Below are 25,627 nucleotides of genomic sequence, written 5' to 3'. Positions count from 1 at the left end.
AGGTTAACTAAAATAATATACTGAAACACCTCCCTGAGTGCCAGGGACACGATAAGCGGTCAGTAAATACTAGTTCTTGCCCAGTGTCTTGTCCTCTGAGGACAGCCTGCAGTCATGTCCTTGTTCTACCCCACAGACTGATGTATCTTAGTCTGGCCGTCCGAGCTGTGGATTCCCAGACTCTTCTTTTAGACAGGACAGCCTTCAGGCTCTCCGGATTTGTGTCACATTTATGTATGAGCTCTGATTCTTAAGAAGGGGGCCACGCAGAATCTGGGAGTGGGAATTTATACCAAGCTTGCAGAAAGCATACTCAGTATTACATTTAATTTGTAATGTGAAAACCCTGTCATTTTGAGAATACATACCACAGGATATAAAATTCAGATCTTCTCAGTTGGTGCTATAAGAAAATCCCTGGTGGAGAAGGGATACAGTTTTCACTTTCGTCAAAGGGGGATGGGTTAAACAAGACCGAAAAAACAGGTTTACAGAGCATCATTTTGGCAAAACATGTGACAGGCATGTGCTAGGAATTCCAGAGATGGATTGGAAGTGGGGAAGGGGGGATGCAGGTATTGATTCCCCTTTCTCTCTGATTTTGGGTGCTGCTTACAGATGTGTTCCATTTTTGAAGACTGATGGAGCCACCCTTCTGATTGGTGTACCTTTTCCTGGGTATGCCCAACTTCAATAAAAACCTTGCTCAAAGGGCCCAGTGCTTCTACTGCCTGCCTCACAAGTGAAAGGTCCTGAGTTTGATCCCTGGCAAATGGTGGCACACTCCTTGGGCACATTCAGTAAGAGGGGGGGCAAGTCCTGAGGGTGCCTCATGTGAGTAATTCAAGGAAAGTGGCTTTCTCTGTAAGTCCTAGCTCGTGCTTTTGCCTGGGTGATCTAGGTTTTCCCATACGAGAATGGAGGGACAGTGCAAGCTGTCCGAATCTCCTTTCCAGACCCTTGCTGCAGTCCCACAATGGGCCTCTCCGCATCCACTCTTGAGCCTCTTTCTTCCAACCATCCTCTGTTCTTGAAGTCTTTACGAAGGAAAATTAGAGCACATTATTTTCATTTCCAAAACACTGCAGTGATTTTCTGTCCAGTCATATTTAAAGAGACACTCAGATGTTTTTATTATGACCAAGGCCTTTCGAGATGTCTGTGCTACCTTTCTGTCAGTCATCATCTGACCCCTCTTTCCACTCCAGTTCTCCGGCTCCCATTTTCCTTGTCGGCCGGCAGTGTCAAATGTGAATCCTTCAAAGGGGCTTTGCACCCACAGTCTCAGCTGACTGGAATTCCCCTGCCCTACCTGCAGGCCTGGTTCTCTCTCCTCCCTCAAGTTTCAGCCCATTGCCAGAGTCCTTCCCCTGACAGCCTTGTTATGCTCTTTCTTTATCTTCACCACCCTGCCTGTCTTTGGCACACCAGCACATTTTTTTTCCTCTCCAGTAGTTACATTTCTCTGATACACACACACACACACACACACACACACACACACACACACACACACACACACACACAGATTTTTTTTTTGTCTAAGGCTTAAACTTTATCGAGGTGAGGGTTTTGCCTGTGTAATTCACTCATGCTTACAGTGCCTTGAAGAGTGGCCAGCACATGGAAGGTACCTTACAGATACCTGGCTGCAGGATCTTTACAAGCCTCTCACTCTCTAAACTTCAGCTTCCACATCTGTAAAATTAGGCTACTAACAAGACTCCCCCTGCTCCTAGGGTTGTTGTAAAGATGAAAGGAAATAATGTAGCTAAGACACCTAGCAGGGTGCCTGGCATCTGCTACCCTCAGAAGCCTTGCTCCCTGAGTTCTAGCTGTAAGCCCTTGTTTAACTTATGCCCACTGAGACCTCTTGAATCCACTGATCATGAGCAAGCAGTCATATTTTATTAAGGGCGCTTTGACAAAGTAGTAGCACAGCCTGTCAAGAGACCAGGTTTTCAACATTATTCTGATGTTTCTCTGGCTAAGTGTTAGCTGTTCTTTGTGATGGAGAATAATTAATTGATTAATAGAGACCGTGTGCTGCTTTGGATCATTCTTCAAAAGATAAGGCAAGTGGATTTTGTGTCTAGAATGAACAGCCTGCAGGACACTGCACCACGATCATGCACATAATAAAGGAAAACACAGGAGCCTGACTCTTGGTCCAGGAGACAAGGATGGGACCGTGGAGAGTTGAAGCTCTCCACTGTAACTAATGGGGCCATTGTCCCGGGGCACCTGGAGCAAATCAGGATCCATAGAAGCGTTCCCCCCCGCCCCCAAAAAAAACCTACTTGAAAGGTTCAGAAGGAAACGGGACCAGTTTGCTTTAAAAATCCCAAGTTCACAGAGTGAAATAGCACGCTCGGGGAGGCTGAGGAAAATAAACAGGCAAATTTTGGGTAGAGAACCTTACTGATTAGTGAAGATATGTGCTTGAAAGGCAGGGAGAACCAATTGTGGTGGGAGGGAAGGAGGGAGAGGGAGAGGGAGAGGAATAGGGAGGGAGAGAAAGAAAAAAATGTATGAGTGGGAAGCACAGCCAATTGTGGTAGTCCTTTCGTCACCCAGGTAACAATATCCTGATCAGAAGAAAATCATCTAGAATTTTAGCTACAAGAAAAGAAAGTGTTCCCTTGTGTTCCCTTTTTAAAAAAATTTTATTTTATCCCTTTTCCCTTGTGATCTCAGGAAGAAAAGATGGAACAAAATTGGGGAAAAATCAAAGAAAAGCAAATCTTTTCCTGTCCCCAACTCCTGAAAAATAGTTCCCTAAGTAGGTCACACACACTACCAGAAGCATAAAAGAGGCATGAGTTAGGTAGATCTTGTTCGGAGGTGGTGGCCTGGGACCAGAGAGGAAGTCCCTGAGCAGCCACCCTTTAATCACGTGACTTTGGGTCTTACTCTTCCAGGAGGGTTTTCAACTAGAGGAAGTAGCCTGTAGATGCATTTTCAACTCTAGAGAATTCAGGGCTAAGCACAATTTAAGAGTTAAGTGTGTTTCTCTGGGAGAAAAGAGGAATTCAGTTGAAATACAGAAACAATAACTGATGATGGTGCTTAGGTAGTTTACATCTTTGAAAGTTGTTATTTATTTCTCCGTATCCTTCACAGACATAATCCAATTTCTGTTTTTTATTTTAATAAAGAGACCTTTAAGATTATTAAATAAATATAACAAATGAGTGTTTTTATCTCTTAAAAATTAACAACACATTCTGCCATCCCTAACTCCAGAACCTTCCTTCAGCATTAAATATTTTTATCTTTTTGGTACATAATTTTCCAGTACTTTTTGTTCCTACGTGTTTCTAAGCACATATCCATAATAGAGTATTTGGGGTTTGGGGTGTTTTTTAATATACCATTTCATACTGTACCCTGAAACCTGCTTCTCCCTCCTTAACAATTTGTCTTCAGGCTCTGTTAATTAGTCCAAAACTAAGTCATTCTTTCTATGTACTGCACCGTAGTCTATTGCATGAACATGTTGGTGTTTATCTCCTCCCTTGACAGTGGGTGGACAATTAGGTTTTTCCCAACTACAATACTAAACAAACAAACAGAAAAACAGCTTTAGGAACCATAAACTTCACATACCACAAAATTCACCCCTTGAAAGTGTACAACTCAGTGGTCTTTAGTTTATTCACAGAGCTGTGCATCAACACCACTAATTCCAGAACACTTTTGATCAACTCGTAAAGATCAGAATCCTACTTAGTAACCACTGCCTTCCCTGTCTTCTCAGTCTCTGCAAACACCCATCTACTTTGTCTCCCTGTGGATTCACCTGTTCGGAACATTTCATGTTGACAGGCTCAAACCCTATGTGACCTTTTGTGTTTAGCTTCTTTCCCTGAGCCTATTGTTTTCAAAGGTTGTTTAGGTTGCACCATGATCAGTGCAGCTGACCCTCTGTTTCTGTAGGGCCTGCATCCTCAGTCCAACTACACATCAACAAAAGTCAGAGAAAAAATTATGTCTGTACTGAACACATTTATACTTTTTTCTTCTAATGATTCTCCAAACAATACAGTATAACAGCTATTTACATAGCATTTACATTGTAATTTGGAGGTGGTTTAAAGTATATAAGATGGTGAATGTAGGTTATATCAAATGATATGCTGTTGTGATTAAGGGACTTGAGCATCTATAGATTTGCCATCTGCAGGTAGCAGTAAGGGTGGGACTGAACTTTAATTTGGCTGAATACTATTTCCTTGTGCAGATATACCCCATTTTGATATTCTCTGTTTAGCTGGTGGATGTTTACATCCTCTCCACTTTTTAGTCATCGTGAATAATAACACCCTAAACATTTGCGTACAAGCTTCTGTGGAGGCGTATGGTGTAACTTTCTTGAGTGTATTCTAGGAGTGGGGTTGCTGCATGAGAAGGCAACTTTATGTTTAACATTTTGAGGCACTTTCACACTGTTTTCCAAAGTGGCTGCACCATTTGACATTGATATATTTTGGTACTGAATATCACGCCCAGCGCTTTTGCACTGAGCTGCATCCCCAGCCACTTTAACTTTTTTTTTTTTCTTTGAGACTAGTTCTTGCTAAGTTGCTAAATTGCCTGGGCTGGCCTCAAACTTGCCATCCTCAGCCTCCCAGACTGTTGGGATTGCAAGCATGCACCACTATGCCTAGCTCCATGAATATATACTTTAAAAAAAGAAGTAACACCTCATGGGGCAATGGGTATGCTTATTTTCTGGACACCATTAACCATTTTTGGAGCAGGCTGAAAGACACACTAACCCAGCATTGTCCAGTACAGTCTTCTACCAAATGCCTGAAAAGTGACTACTATGAATGAAGTGAATTTTAAATTAAATTAAGTTTACTGTTTTAGATAGCATGGTACATGCCCCTTTTGTCAGTGAAAATTCATAGTACCCAAAAAAGGTTTCTAGAAAGGTAGTCACAGATAGATTCTCCTTATTGTGTGCAGTCTGCTGCTTCAAATGAGCTCTTATTACAGACATCATACAGAAAAAAAAAAAACCAAAACTTCCAGGCGTCAAATCAAAACCACAGTATATTGAAGTTCAGGTAACTCCCAAATTTGTAAGAATGTGTTTGGGAAATTGTCATTTCATGTATTTCTTTTCAGCTCACTGGATTATGGATTTTTTTTTTTTTTTTTTTTTTTTTTTTTGGTGTTACTGGCGATCGAACTCAGGAGCTTGCACTGGTGAGGCAGGTGGCGGCACCTGTGAGCTAAATCCCTGTCCCACTTACAGAATTATTTTTATCGTCTTTTTTCTGATTATAAGAGCAGTACAGTCAGTGTAGAGATGTAGGAGAAGAAAATAAAAAGTGCCATAAAAATTATGGCTAATTTCTCGGATGTATATGAGTATGCATGCACTTCTGTATGCATGTGTATGTGCATGTGTGCATTCGTATGTATGCACATATTCATGTATGTGCATGGACTGTTAAAAATTATTCAGTGATAATAAAGCATGGCAGGAGGACTACTCTTTATCATCAGATAGGGATTTTGTAGTTAGAGCAATTGGGCTTCATATCTGATACAGAATTGGCAAGTAGGTGTTTGTAGCTAAGGTGCAGGGTGAATTCAGTGGATGGAGAACATCGGGGGTGAGGTGGTGTTTCTGGATAGACAGGGTGCTTGCTGAAGACGGGCCAGTGTGCTCACAAGTCACCCAGGCATGGAGGGGGAAGAATGTGATCAGGTACTGAGGATGATCAGCTATCAAGGCTAGGTTTCTTGCTAAACGGGCTTAAAAGGGTTTCTTTAGTGAAATTGGATTGTAAAGAACCTGCACAGATGTGACTAGGAGAAGGTTCAGGAGCTTAATTAAATTTTGGTCCATCGGAGGATCTTTGTCAGAACACATGCAGTTCATCCACATTTCGCCTAGTCCCAAAGCAGAAGTGACATTGGGATCAATCTTGTTCCTTCCTCACAGATCCTCATAGTTCCTTTGATTTTTATTTTATTCACTTCCTGAGTGCTGACTGTATGCCAGGCCTTTCTTCAGTGAGTCCCTTCTCCCGGGGCAGATGGACATCGGAATGCTCAGTGCAGTGTGAGCAGGCTCTGATGAGCATGGAGCGGGGACACAGGAAGCACAGGAGAGGCAGTGTCGCCTGCCTGGCGCATTGGAGAAGACTGTGAAGCTGGACATTCGAGTTGGAAGAATTCACAGGGCAGAGGAGGGGGAAGGGTGTTACAGCAGAGGGAAGAGCAGTGGCAGAGGCTTGGGGAATGTATGATCCAGATGTGTTCAGGGAGGGGCAGGTGCTCCTTCATGGCTGGAGAGCATTAACGTGAGCCATGTGTGGATTGCCGGCTTGCTGTCTTTTAATTCTCCTATTAACTCAGTGAAATATGCAGAATGTAAAATGAGAGGGATTAAATAAATGGCCTGTGGTGTCACAGCTGGTGAGGGGCAGAGTTGGGACCCTGTTCTGTTTGAGCACAAAGCTCAGTCCTGAGAGATGAGGTAGGTTAGACTTCACCTGTGAAGGAACTTTGCTGTCATGTGTAGGAATTCAGAAGCGCCCCCCCAGAAGTTCAGCAGGGTGCCAGCCCCACCAGAGTTGTGTTCTAGGAAGTTCAGTGTTGCCAGCAAGGCAAAGAGAGTTTTTAAGCAGTTCAGCAGTTCACCTCTGGTTGATTTACCCTCACTTAACATGTTGCACACCCACAGCCATATGCCTGTAGGAATGCATGCATGCACAAGACTGGGAATCCAGCGCTTTTTTGTTTCTCTGTCCCTTCCCAAATGAAAGTCTGTGCCAGTTGCGTCACATTCTAAAACCAAGTTCTATGTTTAGTCCAGATCACGGTGAAAGAAAATTTGGGATAGGGTGGAGAATCCTGAACCTTCCTGGAGACTAATAACCTCACACAGAGCCTTAGTGTCCTCATCTATAAAATGAAACTCCTGGCATTTTCATCTTTAAATGCCCTTTCCTTCTTTAAAGTTGACTAGCTCCTCAGAGCAGTGGGGCCTGTTAGGGGATCCATCCTGGTGCACAGTGTGATTTTGGGAGAACCAAGGTAGATGTGGATTGGGTGCCCCCACATGCAGAGCCCTCTAGCGTTGCCTGCACAAGGCCAGACACCCTGCTTTCTAAGCACTACTGAAGACGTAACAGTCTTTTATTTTCAAGCTAGGCCAGTGGCTACAAATAACCTAATTAGGACCTTCCAAGCAGCTTTCTCAGTAAAAGTTAATTCAATTAGTTTCTTATTAGTAGTTATAACTACTATTTAATGAGGCCTTATTGCATTCAACTATGCAGATCCTGAGCAACTGTATTAAATGCTGGCAAATGATCCATTAGTTTTTGGTAGTGGGGATCGAACTCAGGACCTTGTGCTTGCGAGGCAGGCTGCAGAACCACTGAGCTAAATCCCTGGCCCCACCTCTAGTTCCTTTTTTCTCTTTAAAGCGTTTTGCAACCTGAAAGGTGTATTTCCCTTTCTTGTCTCATTACCCCATTGTCTGGGGGGGAGGTCCCCAGCCACTGAGTCCAGTGATGCACTCTTGCAGTGACACTGGAGGGAGATGGGAGGTTCCTTGTCTGGAAAACTTCCCCCACTGGTCTTTCATATCCCTGAACATTTGCATCAGTAAATCACATCATGGCTGTGAAATTCGGAGGACTAAGTGCCCTTGGTTGAAATCCAAATATTAATTTACAGGCAAACACAGAATACCATTGTTATGAATTAAAAGCTCCATGAGGATTAGCTCTTCATATTAACTAACTGATCAATAAAGGATACTTTCAGAGAATCAGTCCTGGATGGAGTAGTTTTGGTAGTTGTTGATACGAAGAGAATGGAAGAAAAGTAACAGTTAATTAGTCTCTGTGGTGCACGGGGGACTGGGCTAGATATGTTCATATTTATTACCCCATTTGATTCTCATAACAGTGTTGCTATGAATGCATTACTGTAACTGATACAGATGAGAAATGAGAGTGCAGAGAGCCTGTGTCTGCTTTACACGCAGCTGGTAGGAAAGGCTAGAAAGGAGATCATTGTAGTGTTGGCTTCTAGGGGGCAGTGTCAGGATTCTGGAGGTTAACCTCAGGGATTACCTGAAGCCAGGTGAATCTCATCATAGGTGGTTGCAGAGCTCTCCCATCCTGGCAGAGCTCACCATTTGGCCCAGTAGTGCTAATCTGTTTGTGCTTTGTCCTCATCACCAGTAGGCAGTGCGGTGTCATTGTTAAGGAGATAGAAGTTGACATCAGGGTGACCCACATTCAGGTGCTGGGTCCAGCCTAATTTTGTGAGTGTGGCCTTCAGTAAGTTGCTTAAACTCTCAAAGCTGTAGTGTTCACATCTGGAAAGAATGTACTGGCAACTCCCTCCTATTCTTGTGGTGAAAATGAAAGAATATGTGTCAAGCGTCCAACACAAAGTGCCATCTGCGGTGGCTCCCCGACTTCTGAACTGTGCTGGAGAGCCGTGTCCCTGGAGGGTGCCTCGGAAGTGGACACTCGGGGAAAGGGGGACCTGGCCTTCTTCCACTTAAAATTGAGGAGGCATCAGTATTACCTGGAGGGCTTGGGAGAACCCACGGTGTGTGGGTGGCACCCCCAGTTTCTGATTCAGTCATTTTTGGGTGACACCAACATCTGTCATCTCTAACAAGTTCCTGGCTGGTGTTATGCTTCTGGGCTGGGAACACATTTGAGGACCTGCCGATGAGGCCAGTCCCAGTGGTGTGTCAACAAGCACAGGCTGTCGTAGCCTTGATTCCCCAGGCAGCCACAGGCTGAGTATTCTGAGTCCACCTAAGCCTGGGAGAATCAGAAGCAGAGCTTTGGCTCCCTTCTTCTTCCTCATTTTCTACTCTTCCTCTGTGGTTTCGTGAGAGCCAGTCCTTCTGAACAGCGGCCAAAAATGTTCTCTTAATTAAGATGCTTTTTTTATTTACTTATTGCCATGCCAGTCCTTGGGCTTATTTAGGTGAAAGGAATATTTGTGGTTTAAAGGAACCAATTTTGTGGCTTAAAGTGCTGATATAATTTGTTTTTCACAGAGAGCAAGGAAGAGTTAGGCTTGAAGGAAAAACTTCCAGTTTATCTGTTAGGCAAAATGTTTACATTATTAGTAAATTTATCATTTTGGTTTGACAAATGGAATAGACATCTCAGACTGTAGAAAAAAGCAATGTCTGCTGTCTGTCATTCTTACTAAGAAGGGACAACTCAATGGAGACCACAGTGTCTTACATGTAAAACAAATGTTTTATTCTGTTTTGTTTGTTGCACAAAGGTTTATTGAGTTTTTATAAAGTGAGAGCATCCTTCACATCAGGGTTTCTCTATTTTAGGAACAGTGACATCTTGGGTAGGGTAATTCTTTGCTGCAGTGAGCTGTCCTGCTCATTGTATGGTGCTTAGCAGCTACCCTGGGCTCTCCCACTAGATGCCAGTAGCAGCACCCCTCAACGGAAAAAGAAAAATGAAAGAAAGAAAAGAAAAAACGGGAGAAAAAAAATAGTCCTCCAACACTGACATTACCAAGTGTTCCCTGGTCGGCCTGGTGAACAAAATCCTTCTTTGTTAAGAACCACTGTTTTGTATGAACATTCTAATTTCACCTTGCAGCATCCTGATAATGTTGGTATCACTTGTCCCATTTGAGAAAGGAAGGAAAGGAGAAACAGAGAGGTTGAGTCATTTGCCGGAAGCCACACAGCTAATAAAGGAGAGGCGTGGAGTCTGAGAGTAGGATTAACCATCCGGCCGCAGTCACCACAGCTGTACTCCTTGCTCCTCAGAGCACAAATATAAGGATGCATGGAGAAGTGTCCACTCAATCATGGGCATCACGGCATTGCCCCTGGGAAAGACTTGGAAAGAACCAAGGGGTGGAGGCCCATGTAACACATTAGCAGCACCTCTGACAAAGCAGGAAGAGAACTTGCTGCAAATTCAGCAAAATGTTAACATTTGTTAAATCTGGGTGGAGGATTCGTGGGTATCTCTTAAATTATTTAAAAATTCTTGGGAGTTACTATCTCATAATCATTAAAACGATATTTAAAAGAGAGAAACATGACTAGAGATATTAAAGTCTTCTAATACATTCCAAGCATAGGATCATCCCGTTCAGTTATCTAATAAAACTCTTTTTTTTTTTTTTTGGTACTGGGCATCGAACTTGGGTCTTTGTGCTTGTGAAGCATTTTTTAACAGAAGAATCCCCCAACAATTTAATGAAAAGGAACCTTGTTACGGTTTGGGTCTAGATGACCCCAAAAGCCTTATGTGGTCATAGGCGGGCCTTTTGCAAAGGTGGCTGATTCTAGAGTGTGTGATGCTGGGATTGAGGGTGTGTGATTACTAAACCACTACATGGGAGTGATTAGTTGGGCACCAGCCTAATTTCAATAGTCTGGATAAGATAAAGGGGCAGAAAGACACCGGTCAGTTTCCCTTGTTGCTTTTGCTATCATGTGGGCTCCATGAACTATTTCTCCTCTGTGACGCCTCTCTGCCATGTGTCACCCTTCCTTGTAGCCAGCCAATTATGGAACTGTGAGTTAAATAAACCCTTTCCCTTTAGCTTTGGATGCCAGGGACTTTTGTCTGAGCAGTGAGTGAAAAGTAAGTAAGACAAACCAGTGCCATTTTTGTCTGCCCAAAGGATATAACCCATTCATAGAATTTGTGATCACAGCAATACTAACAGGTATCTATTCAATATCTTTGCCAAAGCAGATGCTATATATAAGGCTTCATGTACATTATTAGCTAATGCTTATGAAATACTTACTAGTGTTTGGCTTCCAGTGAGTGCTTTCCGTTCATTTCTCGTGTATTTATCACTACCATTCTATAAGGTGAATGCACTCAGTTGTACTTTACAGATGCATTAACTGAGGCTTAGAGTGTTGAGTGGCAGTCTCTTTCTGGTGTCCCTGTTCTTCCTAGCACCCCGTGCTACCATTCCAGCAGGAGTCATGAAGAGCTGACAAGAATGTTCCGAGGAGGGAAGGTGGTAACTCCTTTCAACAAAATGGGGTGCCACGCATAGAGGGAGACGGCCGGGAGGGCTTTCCTGGTGAGATTCTGAGAATCACAGTCCAAGCCCAGGCCCCTGGTTTTGTGGCCTCCCCTGTGTCCTCGGACCTTGTGGCCGTGGGTCAAAGTTCACTTCATCCCAGCTTTGTCCTAGCTGCTCTAGATTTAGTGCAGTCTGGAAATAACCTGGCCTCTCCGTCCAGATTAACAGTTCAAGGTCAGCAGTAAATTATGTCCCTAACCAGCCAGGGCCCATTGACTTCCTCTCAAAAAGCCTCTTCCCCAGCAGAATCTGCTCAACGGGCCAGCTTTTTTTCTTCCTGAGTGGTGCTCAAGTGAATTTTCAATTTGTCAGACTGGCATCTGCCAGGGCTAATTTGAATTTTGCAACTAAAATGTGTGCATGTGCCATGCTCTTGTCTAAATATAGACGGCCGGTTGCATTCCCTGGATCTGCATTGGCCCCTGGTGGGGTGGGGCCAGCTTGCATACCTGGAGGAATCCTCCCTTATTACCTCCTCATCCACAGTGCTGCAAATGCCGCTGTTCTCCTGGGGTGTGGCAATAGCATTCCCTTTATTTTCTTATGGTTTTAAATAAAACATCAGCCCCTGAGTTGAGAACCACTGAGGTAGACAGTGGCGGGGCTGGCTGCTGTGCAGAGTATCAAATCTGTTTACACACCGTGGGTGACTGCTTTTTGTTCTCGGATCCTGGGTGAAATACATTCCAGACTTCTGCCTCCTAGGCTCCCTGACAGGTGGCGTGTTGTGTCCCAGGAGGGCAGCTAGCTGGTCCTGAACTCTGGGAAGCTGACATCAAGTTAGTTGGAAGGATTTGAAGCTTTCTATCCATCTTACCACCTTGGAGGGGAAGCTTGTCAAGCAGGTGCCTGAAACTTCTCAAGCCCCAGGCATCTAGGAGCTATCGATACAAAACTTTTTTTTTTCAGGGATGCGGAAACACACTTAGTAGGAGTATACATTGCTACACTCTTTCCAAAGGGTAATTTAACAGTGCATGTCTGAGGCTTTTCTCAGGAGCCTACCTTTTGATCTGATCCTTATCCTAAGTAGCAGGCACATTCATAGGCTAGTAAGGGGGAAAAAAATCTCAATCAGAATATTTATCACAGCTAAAACTGGAAAACAAATGTACATCAAGAGAGGGTTGATTACATTAAACATAGGAAATGATGCTTACCCTCATTCACAAAAATTTTACCTATTAAGATAAAAGCAGTCAAGCTTGATAACACCTGGTAAATAGGTAGACACCCTCAAATGTCAGTTATGGAAACATAAATTGATACAGTCTTTATGGAGAATGGTTTGCAAATATTTATAAAAATTAAAAGTTACTCAGCATGGTCCATTTCCAGGATTGTATGTTATAGATATATTTATTCATGTGGAAAATGGTGAAGGATGTATACAAATACTATTTTGTAGTAACACAAAATTTAAAATAACTTAAATGTTTTCCCATAGGAACTATTGGGAAAAGTATATAAAAGACTATTACACAGCTATAAAAGTAAATCAGACTGCTGTACTTGTAGTGAAATGAAAAGAACATCCCTCCTAAATGATGATAGATCAATAGATATACATGTAACCTTTTTTTTTGGAGATAGGGTCTCGATATGTAGCTCAGGCAGATTTTGAACTCACTAAGTAGCCCAGGGTGGCCTTGAAGTCATGGCAGTCCTCCTTTCTCAGCCTCGTAAGTGCTCAGATTGCAGGTGTGTATGGTCACACCTAGTCAACCTATTTGTTTGTATTTATTTATTTTTGGTACTGGGGATCAAGCTCAAGACTGTGTGCTTGTCAGTTAGGTACTGTGCTGCTGAGCTACATCCCCAGCCCCAACCTGTTTGTTTTTAATATTACTTTACATTTCACTTATTTAAAATTATTTAATTGAATATGTTCAGGTTAAAAGCTAAAATATCAAATATACTTTGCCTCAGTGATTCTATCTCTAGATATTAATTACAAAATTGTTTGTAGTAGCAAAAGATAAAAAGTAATTTAACTATCAATCAATTGGGAAATGGGTAAGTAAATAGGACAATCCAGAATATATACAGCCATAACAAAAGAGAACAGTAACTTTAACACAAATTCTAACACAGCATTCTGACAGAGATCTATATTTAAAATATGCTTTTGAATGAAAAATATAAGGGCTGGGGATTTGCTCAGTGGTTCCGCACCCTACCTCATAAGTGCAGGGCCCTTAGTGTGATCCCCGGCACACCCCCCCAAAAATATATATATGGAACCTTAAGTGTTTATAAAGTAACACCACTAGAGATAAGAGCAAGAAGGAATACTACATGCATATGTGCTTGAGTATATATACATACACATATATGGGTATAAATGTAATAAAGAGAATATTTCTCAAGGCAGACACAAATAATCTGGTGACTTTTTAGTGCTGAGGGAAAAGTGGATGTGAACCTGGGGTCTGGAGAGCAGAAAGATTTTTTTCTCTTTTCTTCTTTCTGATTTAATAAAAGTCTATGCATCATTTAAAGTAAAGAAGCTAATTGATTAAAACAGTTGCAGCAAGTTACCATGCAAAATATTTACAAAGTATGTTGGCATAGTCCAAATTCCTCATGGTCCTAAGACATGCATTGCATCTATATCTGTATAACTGTATCATCTGTATCCCTCAAGAAAAGAGCCCAGAAAACCTCACATCCGATTGTACATCTTTGTGATGTCCTAAGGCAAAGTTCTTATTTTGGGGCTAGGAGGTCCATGAACTTGAACTTGGATGGGAAAAATACTTACACAAACAGAGAAACAAACAAAAGTAGCCTTTGGCTGAAGATTTACATTTCCTTCAACAAGAATGCAAGCCACAGCAGGATTTGTCAGCAATTGAAATCAGATTTATAATATCACTTTACATTTCTTGCCGACAAATATTTCTACTTGTCACTACTTCACAATTAGAGTAGTTATTTGTATGACTTGCTGCTAGAAATCGTTTATTTAATACACGAAGAAGGACTTTTTAACAACTTGATAATAGATTTGTTTTTTAATATGACGATAACTGTATTTCAGGATAATTGGATTGTTTTGAAATCTTATGTCTTTTATCCTAAGTGTCTACTGTGGGAAGGGGCTTTGTCAGATCGCCAAAGTAGTCAATGAACAAAACCCCCAAGAACAGTTCTGTTAAGGTTTATTCCAAAAGGCCAGGAACAGTGACTCATACTTGTGCGTGGTGGGGGACGTCCCCGGAAAGGCGGGGAAGGGCCCCAACTACTTTCTCTAGATGCCTGGGGACGATCAACAGGCTGAATGTATGAAATGGAGATTTAATTTTTAATTGTTCGGTCGTTAAGTCCTCCCTTCCCTGATGAGCTGATTTCTGGATCTCTGCCCGCCTGCCTCTGCTGGTGGCGTGAGCCCTGGGGTTGATGCCTGTAAGTGACAGCCTTGCCCTTAGTCCCGGTTTAACCTCCTTCTGGGTCCTTTCCAAAGTGCTAAGCTTAGCCTCCAAGCCGTGCGTGTTTGCTTGCCAGCAAACCCTATCTTGAAGCGTGCAAAGCCAAGCCCCAATTTCAACCCAGCAAGAGAGAAAGTTTAAGAGGTGCTGGACACCACGGGCAGATACCACAGAAAACCTTACATGGGGCTCTGGGAGGAATGGTACACTTCTACATGTTGGAACATTTTGTTTCTGAATGTTTCAGCCTAAACAGCTCATTGGTCAACTTTTATAGCACAGTGCGTGTGCTCACACCAGAGAGGGGCACTTGAGTGTTCAAAGGTGCCTCAAATGTGCTGCTGAGGTGTGTGTCCAAGAGTGTTGACAGACTTCTAAAGCACAAGGCTTCCATGGGAACAGAGCCTGCTGTGCCCTGGGCTGACTCATGCTCTGTCCTACAACAGGGGAGATGATGCATGGGATGAAGATACTCCGTCCCCCGCGCTTAGGCCAGCCTCACAAGACCCCAGAACACACCCTCACTTTCCCTCTCCACCAAATCTCCCTCTGGCTGCCCTTCTGCCTGTCTGGAGACTGCCATTCTTTAGATGACACCACTGATCTTGTGCTGAAATCGATCCTCTCCTTGCCTTTCTTCACTCATTCAGTCAGCATCTAGGGCCGTCTAGCTGGAGACTCAAATCCCAGCTCAGCCACTTGCTTGAGTAATTAAAGCAACAAAACTAAATATTTATTTAAAACCTTCAAAGCCAGCATTTACAGTCAGTCCTGCTTCTCGCGAAACATGCACGGTTAAGTTGTATTCTTCGTCCCTCACGTGATCATTCTTTCTCACATGATCATTCTTTCATTGGGCTGTTGAATGTGTTGCTGTTTGAATTCCGTCTCCTACTATCTCAGGGTCTGACATGAAACTAGAGTACTTGTCCTGGTGTTAAATGGGAAGGCACTTCCGTTGTTCATTCAGAGCCTAGGAGGGGGTTGTAGCAATAATTATGCTTTTATAGCAGCATCCATGGGAATGGTCTGGGGTAGACTGGGATTATGGTCACTGCCTAAGATAGTGCTCCATGAACTAACGTGTCCGCTGGGGCACACTTTTTGGTGGGGAATAGTTTGGTATTAAATCAAGGTCTAGGGGTAAAGTTAATGTTAGAGTGTGTGATGCTCTGAGTTCAGTCTCTAGTGACAAGAAGTGAAAAGGAAGGAAGGAAATACGAGAGGAAGGAAGATAAAGAAAAATATAAAATTAAGGAAATCAAAGTTGACTTCATCGAAAAAGTCAGAATGATGCTGGCCCTTTTCATTATGTTAGGGTGTGTGTGTGTGTGTGTGTGTGTGTGTGTGTGTGTGTATGTATGTGTATGCTGCTTCTCTGAACATACTCCTTTCAGGGAGAGGGCCTAGGTGCCCAAGGCTGGTTCAGAGTTTTCAAAAGTAAGGCATATTAATTGCAGTCAGTGAGACTGCTCTCTTTTTTCATTGTGAATCCTTCTGCTGCCTCTTTTCCTTTTCATGTAGAGGTGCACAGGGCACTTTGAGGAAGTAGCTAAGAGTTGACTTAGGCTACATTTCATGTGGGTTCTGTTGAATATGCATATGTGATTTGAGTCTTTTCTAATTTTTAAAAAATTTTTCTCATTGAGTTTATTGGTACTTTTTAGGTATACAGTGTAGTTACATTCGTCATTGGGATCTTGTACTTCTACATGACAGGTCTTGGTTCTCATTTCTTCCCCTTACCCCTGCCCTCCCTTCACCCCCTCCTCCCTTCCCTATTTACACAGACTTTATTTCCATTTTCTCATATTTTTTCTTTTTCCCCTACACCGTGAGCCCTTTTCTTCCAAGTCTTTTTTTTTTTTTTTTCTATAGCTGGATCATCACTAGCCAGAATTACTGCAGAGTGAAAGGATGGCTTCTAGAAATACTTTTACTTGCGATACAGACTCTTCAGCCTTGCATCATTAAGAGGAAGGACCAGAGGCTGAGCTATAATAGGAGAAAGTCCCGTGGTGCTGGAAGTATGTATAGTTGGGTTGTGGAGGGGAACCTTGTCTGAAATGCATGCAGCCAGAAACGACACTGTGAAAAAATCCTGTATATTTTAGGCAGTTCCCAAAATTGTACTTAAAACCTTAAAAATATACATGACATTCCAATAAGTCATGTGTTTCCCCAAATTTGATAAAAAGACTCTAAAATTGTATGTAGCAATACTAATAGTAAGTTGTAAAGTGAAAAAAAAAATTCAAAAATATCAAAAGTAAAAGAGAAAATTTGACTTATCTCCCTTGGGGAAGACCCAATTATTCTATATTCTTTTTTTTTTTAGTACCGGGGATTGAACTCTGGTCTTTGGGCTTGTGAGGCAGACGGTGGAACCACTGAGCTAAATCCCCGGCCGTATTTTTATATTGTTTACGTTCTCACCGGGATTCACTGCCGCTCCATTGCTAAATGATGGGCAGCCACCTGCCCTTCCTGTCCTCCTCAGGGTTGCTTCTGGTTTCCCCAGTTCCTTCTTACATTCCTCAAATTGGGGCTCAGAGCCCCATCTCTAGGAGACTCCAATGATGAACTCTTCTGGCCGCCTGGGGTTGCATCCGTCTCCTGTCACCGAGCTGGCCACCCTGAGGCAGATCACTGTATCACCCTGAGCTTCTGCCTCCTCATCTGTAAGATGGGAGCAGTAACAGTGCCCATGTCACAAGCCTATGGAGGGAACACAGGAAGTGCAGACAGCCCCTTCCCAAGCTTGGTGAGCTGCCCATGGCGAGCCCTAATAACTGGGAGCTATTAGTATCGTTACTATCTGATGTGGTCAGCGAGCATGGTGACTGTGGAAATGTCCTGCAGATATGGGATAAAGCAGTTTCCCAGTGTGGCCCAGTGTCCCTCAGTTCTTCCTATGAGCCAAAAATGTGTTCAGGCTCAGCGCACCCCACACAACGATAGTCACAGACCCATCCGTGGTGGTGCTGCGTGATGCATGCACCTGCCAACACCTCTGAGGCCTGGTTGGCCTCAGCGGGGTCGGTGCCTCCATTACTTCCTCCTGTCCTTGTGCCCAATTCTTCCCACATAGTCCCTGTCCTCTCAGACCTCCTGTCCCTCCCACTGAATCCCATGGGAAGGCTGAGGGGTCTCATTTTGTCCTCCTGCCTCTGTTTCTTTCCTCCTTTCCTTTTTTTCCTCTCTCTTTTCCTTTCTTTCTTCCTTTTTTTCCCAAAAAAAGTATTATGTCTCACCACCATGGTGTCTTTTCTGATTCCAAGGTTTTAAGAGATTCATGGTAAAATTTCAGAAAAAATTTGGAGGGGACAAGGAGTAACTGATTTCTTATTTTGCTAAGGAAGACATTAACACACACACACACACACACACACACACACACACACACACACACACACACACACACACACACACACACACACGCACGACTTCCAGTACTCATTACCCTCATTCCCTCAAAAAAATGCCATTTCAGTTTCTTAAAATAGAAAGGGCATGGTCCTCAAGAAAAAGACAGTCATTTATATTGAAAACATTCAATTTTAAAAACACAACATTTTCCTATTTTTTTCTCATTTTGCCATGAGCTAGTAAAAGCTTTGGGTACCAGAGTTCTGACAGATTTTAGGGAAGCAGTTTTAGTAACAACAAGTATAATATAATGAGTGTTTATTGAGTGCCAAATGGGAATTTGACAGACTCTTCTGTTTTCTGGCTGTGTGACCTAGGGCAAGTTACTGAACCTTTCTTCTGTCTGTAAAGACAAGGATGATATCACTTGCTGTGGAGAGGGGTGTAGTGCTGAGCAGTATACCCAGGGTGCTCAGGTTAAGGGTCCTCTGTGGTGCTCATTCTTTTCATTCTCTAGGGAGGTACCAGTTCCAAGAAACTACCCTCCCACGAGCCTTCCTGCCTTCCTTCACGTGGATTGGACCAAGAGCCTGGGCAGGATTGGGGATTCTCCTAGCTGCACTTGCAGAGGTGTAGTTAAGTTTCCTTGTCCCCACAGTATAGCACTTAGAGGGACTCCTAGGCACAGGGAGGACTGATGCCATGCTCACTGTATAAGAATCCATTGGGAAAACTTGTTCAACATGGAGATGTTGATCCCAGGATGGAAGAAGTGGATACAGCAGGTTTATGGTGGGGCCCAAGAATCTATGCTTTAAAATTGACCCTGCCAGGTGTTTCTCAGGAGCTGCTGGGTTTGTTGTTGCTCCTGGTCCCAGCTTTTGGATTGGATACGCTGTCTGCTCAAGGCTGGCAGTGGCTCAGTCGCACTGTGGCATCTTATGCCGAGGAAGGTATTGGGAGGAGTTGTCTTGGCTGTGTTCCACTCTGTCTCCCAACCCCAGCAAATGGCACCTGGGCGGCTCTATCTAAAAACTCTAGGGTTATATTGGGCACATTTCTTTTTCTTGCTTACCCTCATACAGCATCACCAGTCCATCTCTAAATCCATTCTACTCACCACCTCCACGGCCCCTGCCTGGTTCAAGCCACCAGCCTCACCCTCTCAGCACTTACCAGGCCACCTCCTGCCTCATCTCCTGCCTTTGGCTGCACAGTAGCCTGAGTTGCCTTTTCTTAGGATCCTGAGGGCTGAACCTGGGACCTTCACAATGGGCTTTTATCCCTGCAGCCCCCTTTTTGAGATAAAGTCTCAGTCGCTGAGTTGCCCAGAGAAGACTTGAACTTGTGATTTTTCTGCCTCATCCTTCCAGAATGCTGGGGTTTCAGCATGTACCACCACTTTGAAAACGCAGTTCAGATCATTTCTTTTATCTGCATCAAATCCTTCCGTAGTGGCCAATGCACTTAAGATGAAAGATCAAGTCCTTGTGTGGCCTAGAAGTCTCTACATGGCCTACCTGCCAGGCCTTGCTGTTCCTCAGCATCTCCTGCCTTAGGGCTTTTAGGCATAACTTCCCTCCTACGTGGATCCCTTTCCTACCAGTTCCTCTCACTGAGTTAGCTCCCTTAAACTCTTAGGGTTCTGCCTAAATGTCACTCTCCTGGGGACCTCACGACAGATGGATCCCTGTTATATAATTCTAATAACGTCTCTCCCCCATTCTTCAAATCACGTATCACATTTTGCATTCATGTTTATTTGTTTGTTTTAATACCTGCCTTCTCAATAGAGCTAAATTCTATAGAACTTTAATATTTTACTCACCATTGTTTCTCCAATAAAAAGCCTGGACACAGTAGCCACTCAATAAATCCATATTTACTCAGTGCATGAATGTATGATTAAAGATGTGGACCCATATTCTTAGAAGAAGGGCAAGGTCCCTCCAAGTTTTTTTCCTTCTGGCTGGGTGACTGACCATGTGCTCAGTTTGTCCTGAGAGACCCATAGCATACACCATGGAGGGGATGTGGACAAGATTTTGCCCTGAGTGTGAACATGGATGGTCTGCCTTGAATTTCATGAGTTGTTTTTTTTCCCCAAGAGGATCAAGATTTTGCAACAGAAAAACATGCCTAGCTTTTGACAGAGTGACTCTAGGCTTCTTGGAGCATGTTTTTTATGACAGCAGGTTGTGACCAGGGAGGAGAAAAGGTCAGACATCTCCTAGGTGCGATGGGACAGGTGTGGCCTGTTCTAGCAGACTAACTCCTCAACTCTGCCTTGCTGAGCTTTGGTATATTCATTGTAAGGAGAAGCACTGATTCCCACGTCAGGGCAGCTCTGTGAGGATTAATCTGTAGGAGGCCCATCAGAATGTCTGGCACATAGTATGTGTTCAGTAATCATATATTGATTATGCTGGCAGGGACTGTTTGCTTTTGGTTCAACACTCAGCGACTACTACAGTGTGTAGCACACAATAGGCACTTTAGAAAATCTTTATGAAGGAGTTACAGTAAAACACATTTTACTTCAGTAAGATTTCCCTCCTCCAGACAAAGATTTCTGCGTGCAAAAATTTTCCCCTTACCAGATACTCAAACCAGTTGCTTTCTTCATAGGCAACTCAAATCCCTGTGCTTTGAGACCTCTGAGTTGGAGGATTAACATGTATGTCTGTAGGTGTGGTTCTGTCCTAAGTTGTCACTGTGACCCTCATTCTCCCTTGTGCCTGTGGAGGCTGGAAATTCATCAGCCCCTGTTTGAGTGAGAGGGCTGCAGACTCAAAATCATTGGAGAGAGGGATTCCTATTTGGTTCCAGGACTATAGAGAGCACAACCATTTCTTTGAAATTGACCTTCATTTATTTGAAGGGGAAAGCAGTTAGCTCAATAATGGCTTCCTGGTGCCTTTTAGCATTTTAAAAGACGAAGAAAGATTTGGAGCAAGGCAAGGTTCCAGTGTTTTCTAAACAACTCACTAAGCCCAGCTACGAGTTGGCTGCCCAGCACTTCCTGCTTCCCTGCCTTGCTGCCCCCCAGGCAGCAGTGCGCATCCCTCAATGGCCCTGCTGCTTCTAGAGACCCTGAATAGGCCATCCCTGGGAGGGTGGGAGTTGGTCTTCATTGTAACAGCAGGCAGCTAAAGAGCCCCTCAGACATCTTGGTCGTGGCCCATGGAGTAGAAATACTTCTATACTCCATTCCAATTATTTCCTGCCCCTCCCAGGCCTGATTCCAGGGGCCAGATAAAAAGGCCCTTGTTTGGTGGAGTCCATCTCTGCTCCTCAGTGAGTGAGCATTGGACCCTGGTCCAGCTTGGTCTGTGGCCACAGGGCAACTGTAGGGAGGAGGTGAGGAGGGAGGGCACAGCTGGGGGGACATGAGGCCCTGCTCTACAGGCAGCCTCACCCTGCTCCCAAAAATAAAAATAAGCGAGGAGGAAAAACAAATGGGGCCCCTGAACATGATCCAGTGGGGGGCATGGCTATTTTTCCTCTTTCCCAGAAGGAATCCCAACCCTTCTCTCCTATGGAGAAAACAAACACAGCTATGGAAATCTCCTGCCACTAGGCACCTGAAAGTCTAGCACCAGTGGAAATTACTTCTACCTGCAGTTTTCTGTTTGCCCAGCATGGTCTTCCCCAAGATCTGCTTTCACCCCTTCTGAGTGGGAAGCCCTCGTGGAAAATGTAGAATGTGGAACCTTCTTTAGATTTCAAAGGAGCTATTGTTCTTTACGCTACTTTTATTTGGATGTTATTTTAAGTCAGAGGAAGTAAAAATCTACATCTTCATTTTGTTGGGATGTTTTTCTCAATGATCAAGAAAACATTAATTATGTTGCTTCTCTGTTTGAACTCTTGAGTGCCTTTTGGAGCCCTTCCTGAACCCAAGGCTGGAGTTCACATTCCTCACCTCACCTATTGGGTTTTTAAGGAAGAAGGATGTGGATGGAGCCAGCTTAGAAAGTCTTCAGGAGGTCATGATGTGGAGAGTCAGAAAGGTTCCATAGCAATGAGAGGACAAACACTCTGAGTCCATTCGAGGGAGAAGAACCTCTCATTTTCTATGGCATGGAAGCCAAGGACCTGAGATGCTAGGAGGTCAAGGTCTCAGAAAGGCACAGGTAGAGAGGAGAAAAACTGTGGTGATAATGTGAGTGAGAAGAACAGTGGGCTTGATGACTCAAAGTGTAGGACCCCAAGAGGAGCCACAGCATCTTATACCACTGTGAGGCTGGGGAACATCTAAGCTTTACAGGATGCAAAACCCTTGCCATGGAGGATGTTAGGCTCTAAAGGGAGCTGAGTGATCCTGGCCAGTGATCCTCAAAGCCTGGTCCATGGTGCATGTCTTCAGGATCACCTGGGGGCTGATTAAACACGCAGATTCCTGGGAGCCACTGGATTTTACTCAATCTGATTCTCTTTATGTTGAGCCCAATTGGCTACATATTTAATTGATCCTGCAATATAATTCAGCTCTCTTATTGTCCAGGCCTGAGATCTGAGGTCCAGAGAGGTAAATCAACAATTCTAGGGACATAGAGTTAGTGGATGGCAGAATTCAAATGAGAAATCTTTTTCTCCTGACTACCAGAGCAGGACATTCCATTTCAACTTGCTGGAAACTTCCTATGAATTCAGAGTTTGTTTCTTCTGCATCCTAAAATCAAAACCTGTACCTCTGATCACTTCTGTATCCTGCAGGGGTCTTTCCTTTCTTGAGCATGCTCAGCCTCTGTGGGCTGGAAGACAGGGGCAGAAAGAAGAAAGACCTAATTCTCTTCTGAGGCTTTAATAACAGGTGTGGGATTGATAAATGAGTAGAGAAGGTGAAAACACACTACTGTTCCCACGGGCGTGACTTTTTGTAGTACTGATAGCTAATTTTCACTGAGCATTTTTTTTTTTTTTTTGCCAGATATTGTACTAGGTCCATATTTTGGTGCCAAGTCCATGGAACAAATACTAATTAGCCCCATTTTGCAGAGGAAGAAGCTGAGGCTCACTCGGGAGCAGTCATTTGCTGATGGTCACATAGCTAATAAGTCAAATCACCTCTACATATGACCACGATCTTTGTATGACCTAGTGCAAAGCAGTGTGAACCAACATCCACTGTTAACCCAACAAGCCCGCAAAAGCACCTGGGGACCTTGGAAAAGAGAAGCAAGCTCCTCTGCAGTAGGATGTGCTTGCTCCTAGGGTAGAACTTCAAGCTTCCCACTTAATGCTAGGCATTGAAAATATTTCTTAAAGATAAGAACCTGCAAGCCTGCTTTGTAAAAGATGACATGGAGAGTAGGTTAAACAGTTTTTTTCCTTTCTGTCTTTTAAAAATGGAAACTCTTTATTAGTTTACTCTCTTTCCATTCATCTTTTCTCCCGAAAGCAGTGTATCTTCAGAATTTTAGTTGCTTGAGGGTTTGGTTACATTTCTTTATAACTGAGACCCTGCTGAGATTGCAGGCGCATGTGATCTGTGGCATGTAGCAGCTGCCAGCGCTTCTGACACCGTGGCACATGACTGTGCCATGATTGCTTCCCTCCATTCATTTTCTGTAGTGTTCTCCAGGGACAGGAGAAGAATCAAAGCAGACCAGTGCTTCAGAGAAGGGACGAGGGTTTCCCAAAGCCGTACAGACAGTATGTCCCAGTACCCTGCTCTAGGTTTACCTCCTCATCCGACCCTGGCTTCTTTCTTAGACGCAATCAGTTAAACCTCTGAATGATTTAGTTAGCAGGACCACCAAGCAGTATAGCACGGATACATTTCTGTGAAAGGGGAAGGATGCAGAGTTCCATCTTGCCATTTTGCCCAGGTGAGGATCAACTATAATCTAATTCTGGACATTCCATAAATCACCAGATTTAGGAGCATTTGGGGATGAACCCTGAGAATGTGTGACCCTCCAGTCATGTTTTTCAAACCTCAAGCTTCAGATAAATGAAAGGCCCAGCAGGGCTGTGTGGCTGTAAAATGCTCTTATTAACTGAAAATGAAGGCATTGCATTGAGGTGCTAGCCCGTGGTGCCGGTGCCGGTGACGGTGACGGAGGAGTGGAAGACTGCATGCAGCTTCTGCAAAACTCCTGAGGGCTCTGCAAGAGCCCTGGAAATGCTGAATGAATGTCTTCTGTGAACAAGCTGCCTCCCTGCTTCCCAGATGCCGCGTCTGCAGTAACTACCAGCTACTTGGTATGCTGTGTTAGTGACGCTGCCTTAGCCGACACATCATTACTACTGAAATAACGCTGGTGTGATGCTCAAGCCCAGTATCCTTTTAATTATTAAACCAAGGCTGGCTGGCGAGTGAGTCATTCTACATCTACAGCTTCCTGCTCTGGTTCTATTTCAAGTGCCTAGTACCTTAGTGTGCTCCACTAACACCTGAGTTGGTTCTTAGCCAGCTCCCCAATCTGCAAAGCCTTTGCAGAACCAACAGTATTATCCAATCTTCAGACACACACAGACTTCATTAAAAAAAAAAACCCCACACGAAAACTTTAGTGTAAGCTTATCAGGAAACTCAAGATCCGAAAACATCGAGGTCCCCCCTGCCCGGCCCCAACTTACCAAGCGGGAGAGCGATGAAGAAGGGCAGCCAACACAGGATGAACATACCGACCACAATGCCCAAGGTCTTGGCTGCTTTTTTTTCCCTGGAGAACTTGAAAAGTTTGACAGCTATGGAACTCCTGGGGTTGTGGCCCTTGGCCCGGGTGCTGCTGAGGGCGTCCTCGTGAAAGTTCTTGGAGTGGATTCTCAGTGTCAGTTCCTTGGAGTTGGACATCTCCTTCATGACGCCTGCCTCCAGGTTCTTCGTGGTCCTCTTGGCCACGACGTAGACGCGGCAGTACATGACCAGGATGACCGCCAGAGGGATGTAGAAGGAGCCCAGGGAGGAGAAGAGGGCATAGAAGGGCTCTTCTGTGACCCCGCATTCCTTGTCGTCATTGGGTGCCGGCTCCTTCCAGCCAAGGAGAGGCCCGATGGAGATGACGGTGGACAACACCCAGACACTGAGGAGCGCCAAGATGGCCTTTCTCCGGGTGACCAGCGTGGGGTACTGCAGAGAGTAGCGCACCCCAATGTAGCGATCAATGGAGATAGCGCACAGGCTCAGGATGGAGGCTGTGCAGCACAGCACGTCCACAGCTGCCCAGATGTCACAGAAGATGCGCCCCAGCACCCAGTAGCCTAGCACCTCCAGGGTGGCCGAGAAGGGCAGGACGGTGAAGCTCAGCAGCAGGTCGGCGATGGCCAGGTTGACGATGAAGTAGTTGGTGGGCGTCCGCAGGTGCCGGTTGCAGGCCACAGACAAGATGACTAGGATGTTGCCCACGATGGCAAAGAGGATGAAGGCACCCAGCACCAGGCCCACAGAGATGGCCCTGGTGACGTCCAGCTGGGGCAGTGTGGAGTTGCTGGAGGTCTGGTTGGGGCCACTGAAGTTGGCATTTTTCAACTCTCCCCAGTGGGCAGGTGCTGATGTGTTGTGGCCGGTGTCCAGATCGGGATTCATTTTAGAGTCCTCCCTCCATAGCCAGGGAGGTGATCGGGCTCGGAAGGGCTGCAGCCAGGGCTCTTCAGCTGCCCCGAAACTTTGCTTCCCCCGTGGTCTTCTTCCCAGAGGCTCCCTCCTGGCCAGGAATCATCTCCCCCCGGGCAGCCCAGCCCAGCCCAGCGGCAGCACGTCGCCTGCCTGCACCGAGCAGCTCGCT

At 44.5% G+C, this 25,627-nt stretch overlaps 1 protein-coding gene and 1 non-coding gene across 2 annotated transcripts in view; both read right to left on the bottom strand.

Moving 5' to 3' along the window:
- The window catches only part of LOC104861012, a 109,089-nt gene that overhangs the window by 21,864 nt on the left and 61,598 nt on the right, over positions 1–25,627 (bottom strand). The gene's annotated exons all lie outside the window — the stretch shown is intronic.
- Adra1b (adrenoceptor alpha 1B) lies at positions 47–25,621 on the bottom strand. Its single transcript, XM_019207255.2, has 2 exons — positions 24,480–25,621; positions 47–1,037 (listed from the first exon to the last, which is right to left on the bottom strand). The coding sequence occupies exons 1-2, from the start codon at positions 25,426–25,428 to the stop codon at positions 898–900; spliced, it is 1,089 nt and encodes a 362-aa protein (XP_019062800.1). The 5' UTR covers positions 25,429–25,621; the 3' UTR covers positions 47–897.

Source organism: Fukomys damarensis, unplaced genomic scaffold, assembly GCF_012274545.1.
Source record: "Fukomys damarensis isolate Sample0158 unplaced genomic scaffold, DMR_v1.0_HiC HiC_scaffold_9, whole genome shotgun sequence".
In the NCBI taxonomy this organism is placed as follows: Eukaryota; Metazoa; Chordata; class Mammalia; order Rodentia; family Bathyergidae; genus Fukomys; species Fukomys damarensis.
Note: the sequence above shows the minus strand (reverse complement) of the source record. Positions and strands in the feature narration are given on the sequence as shown.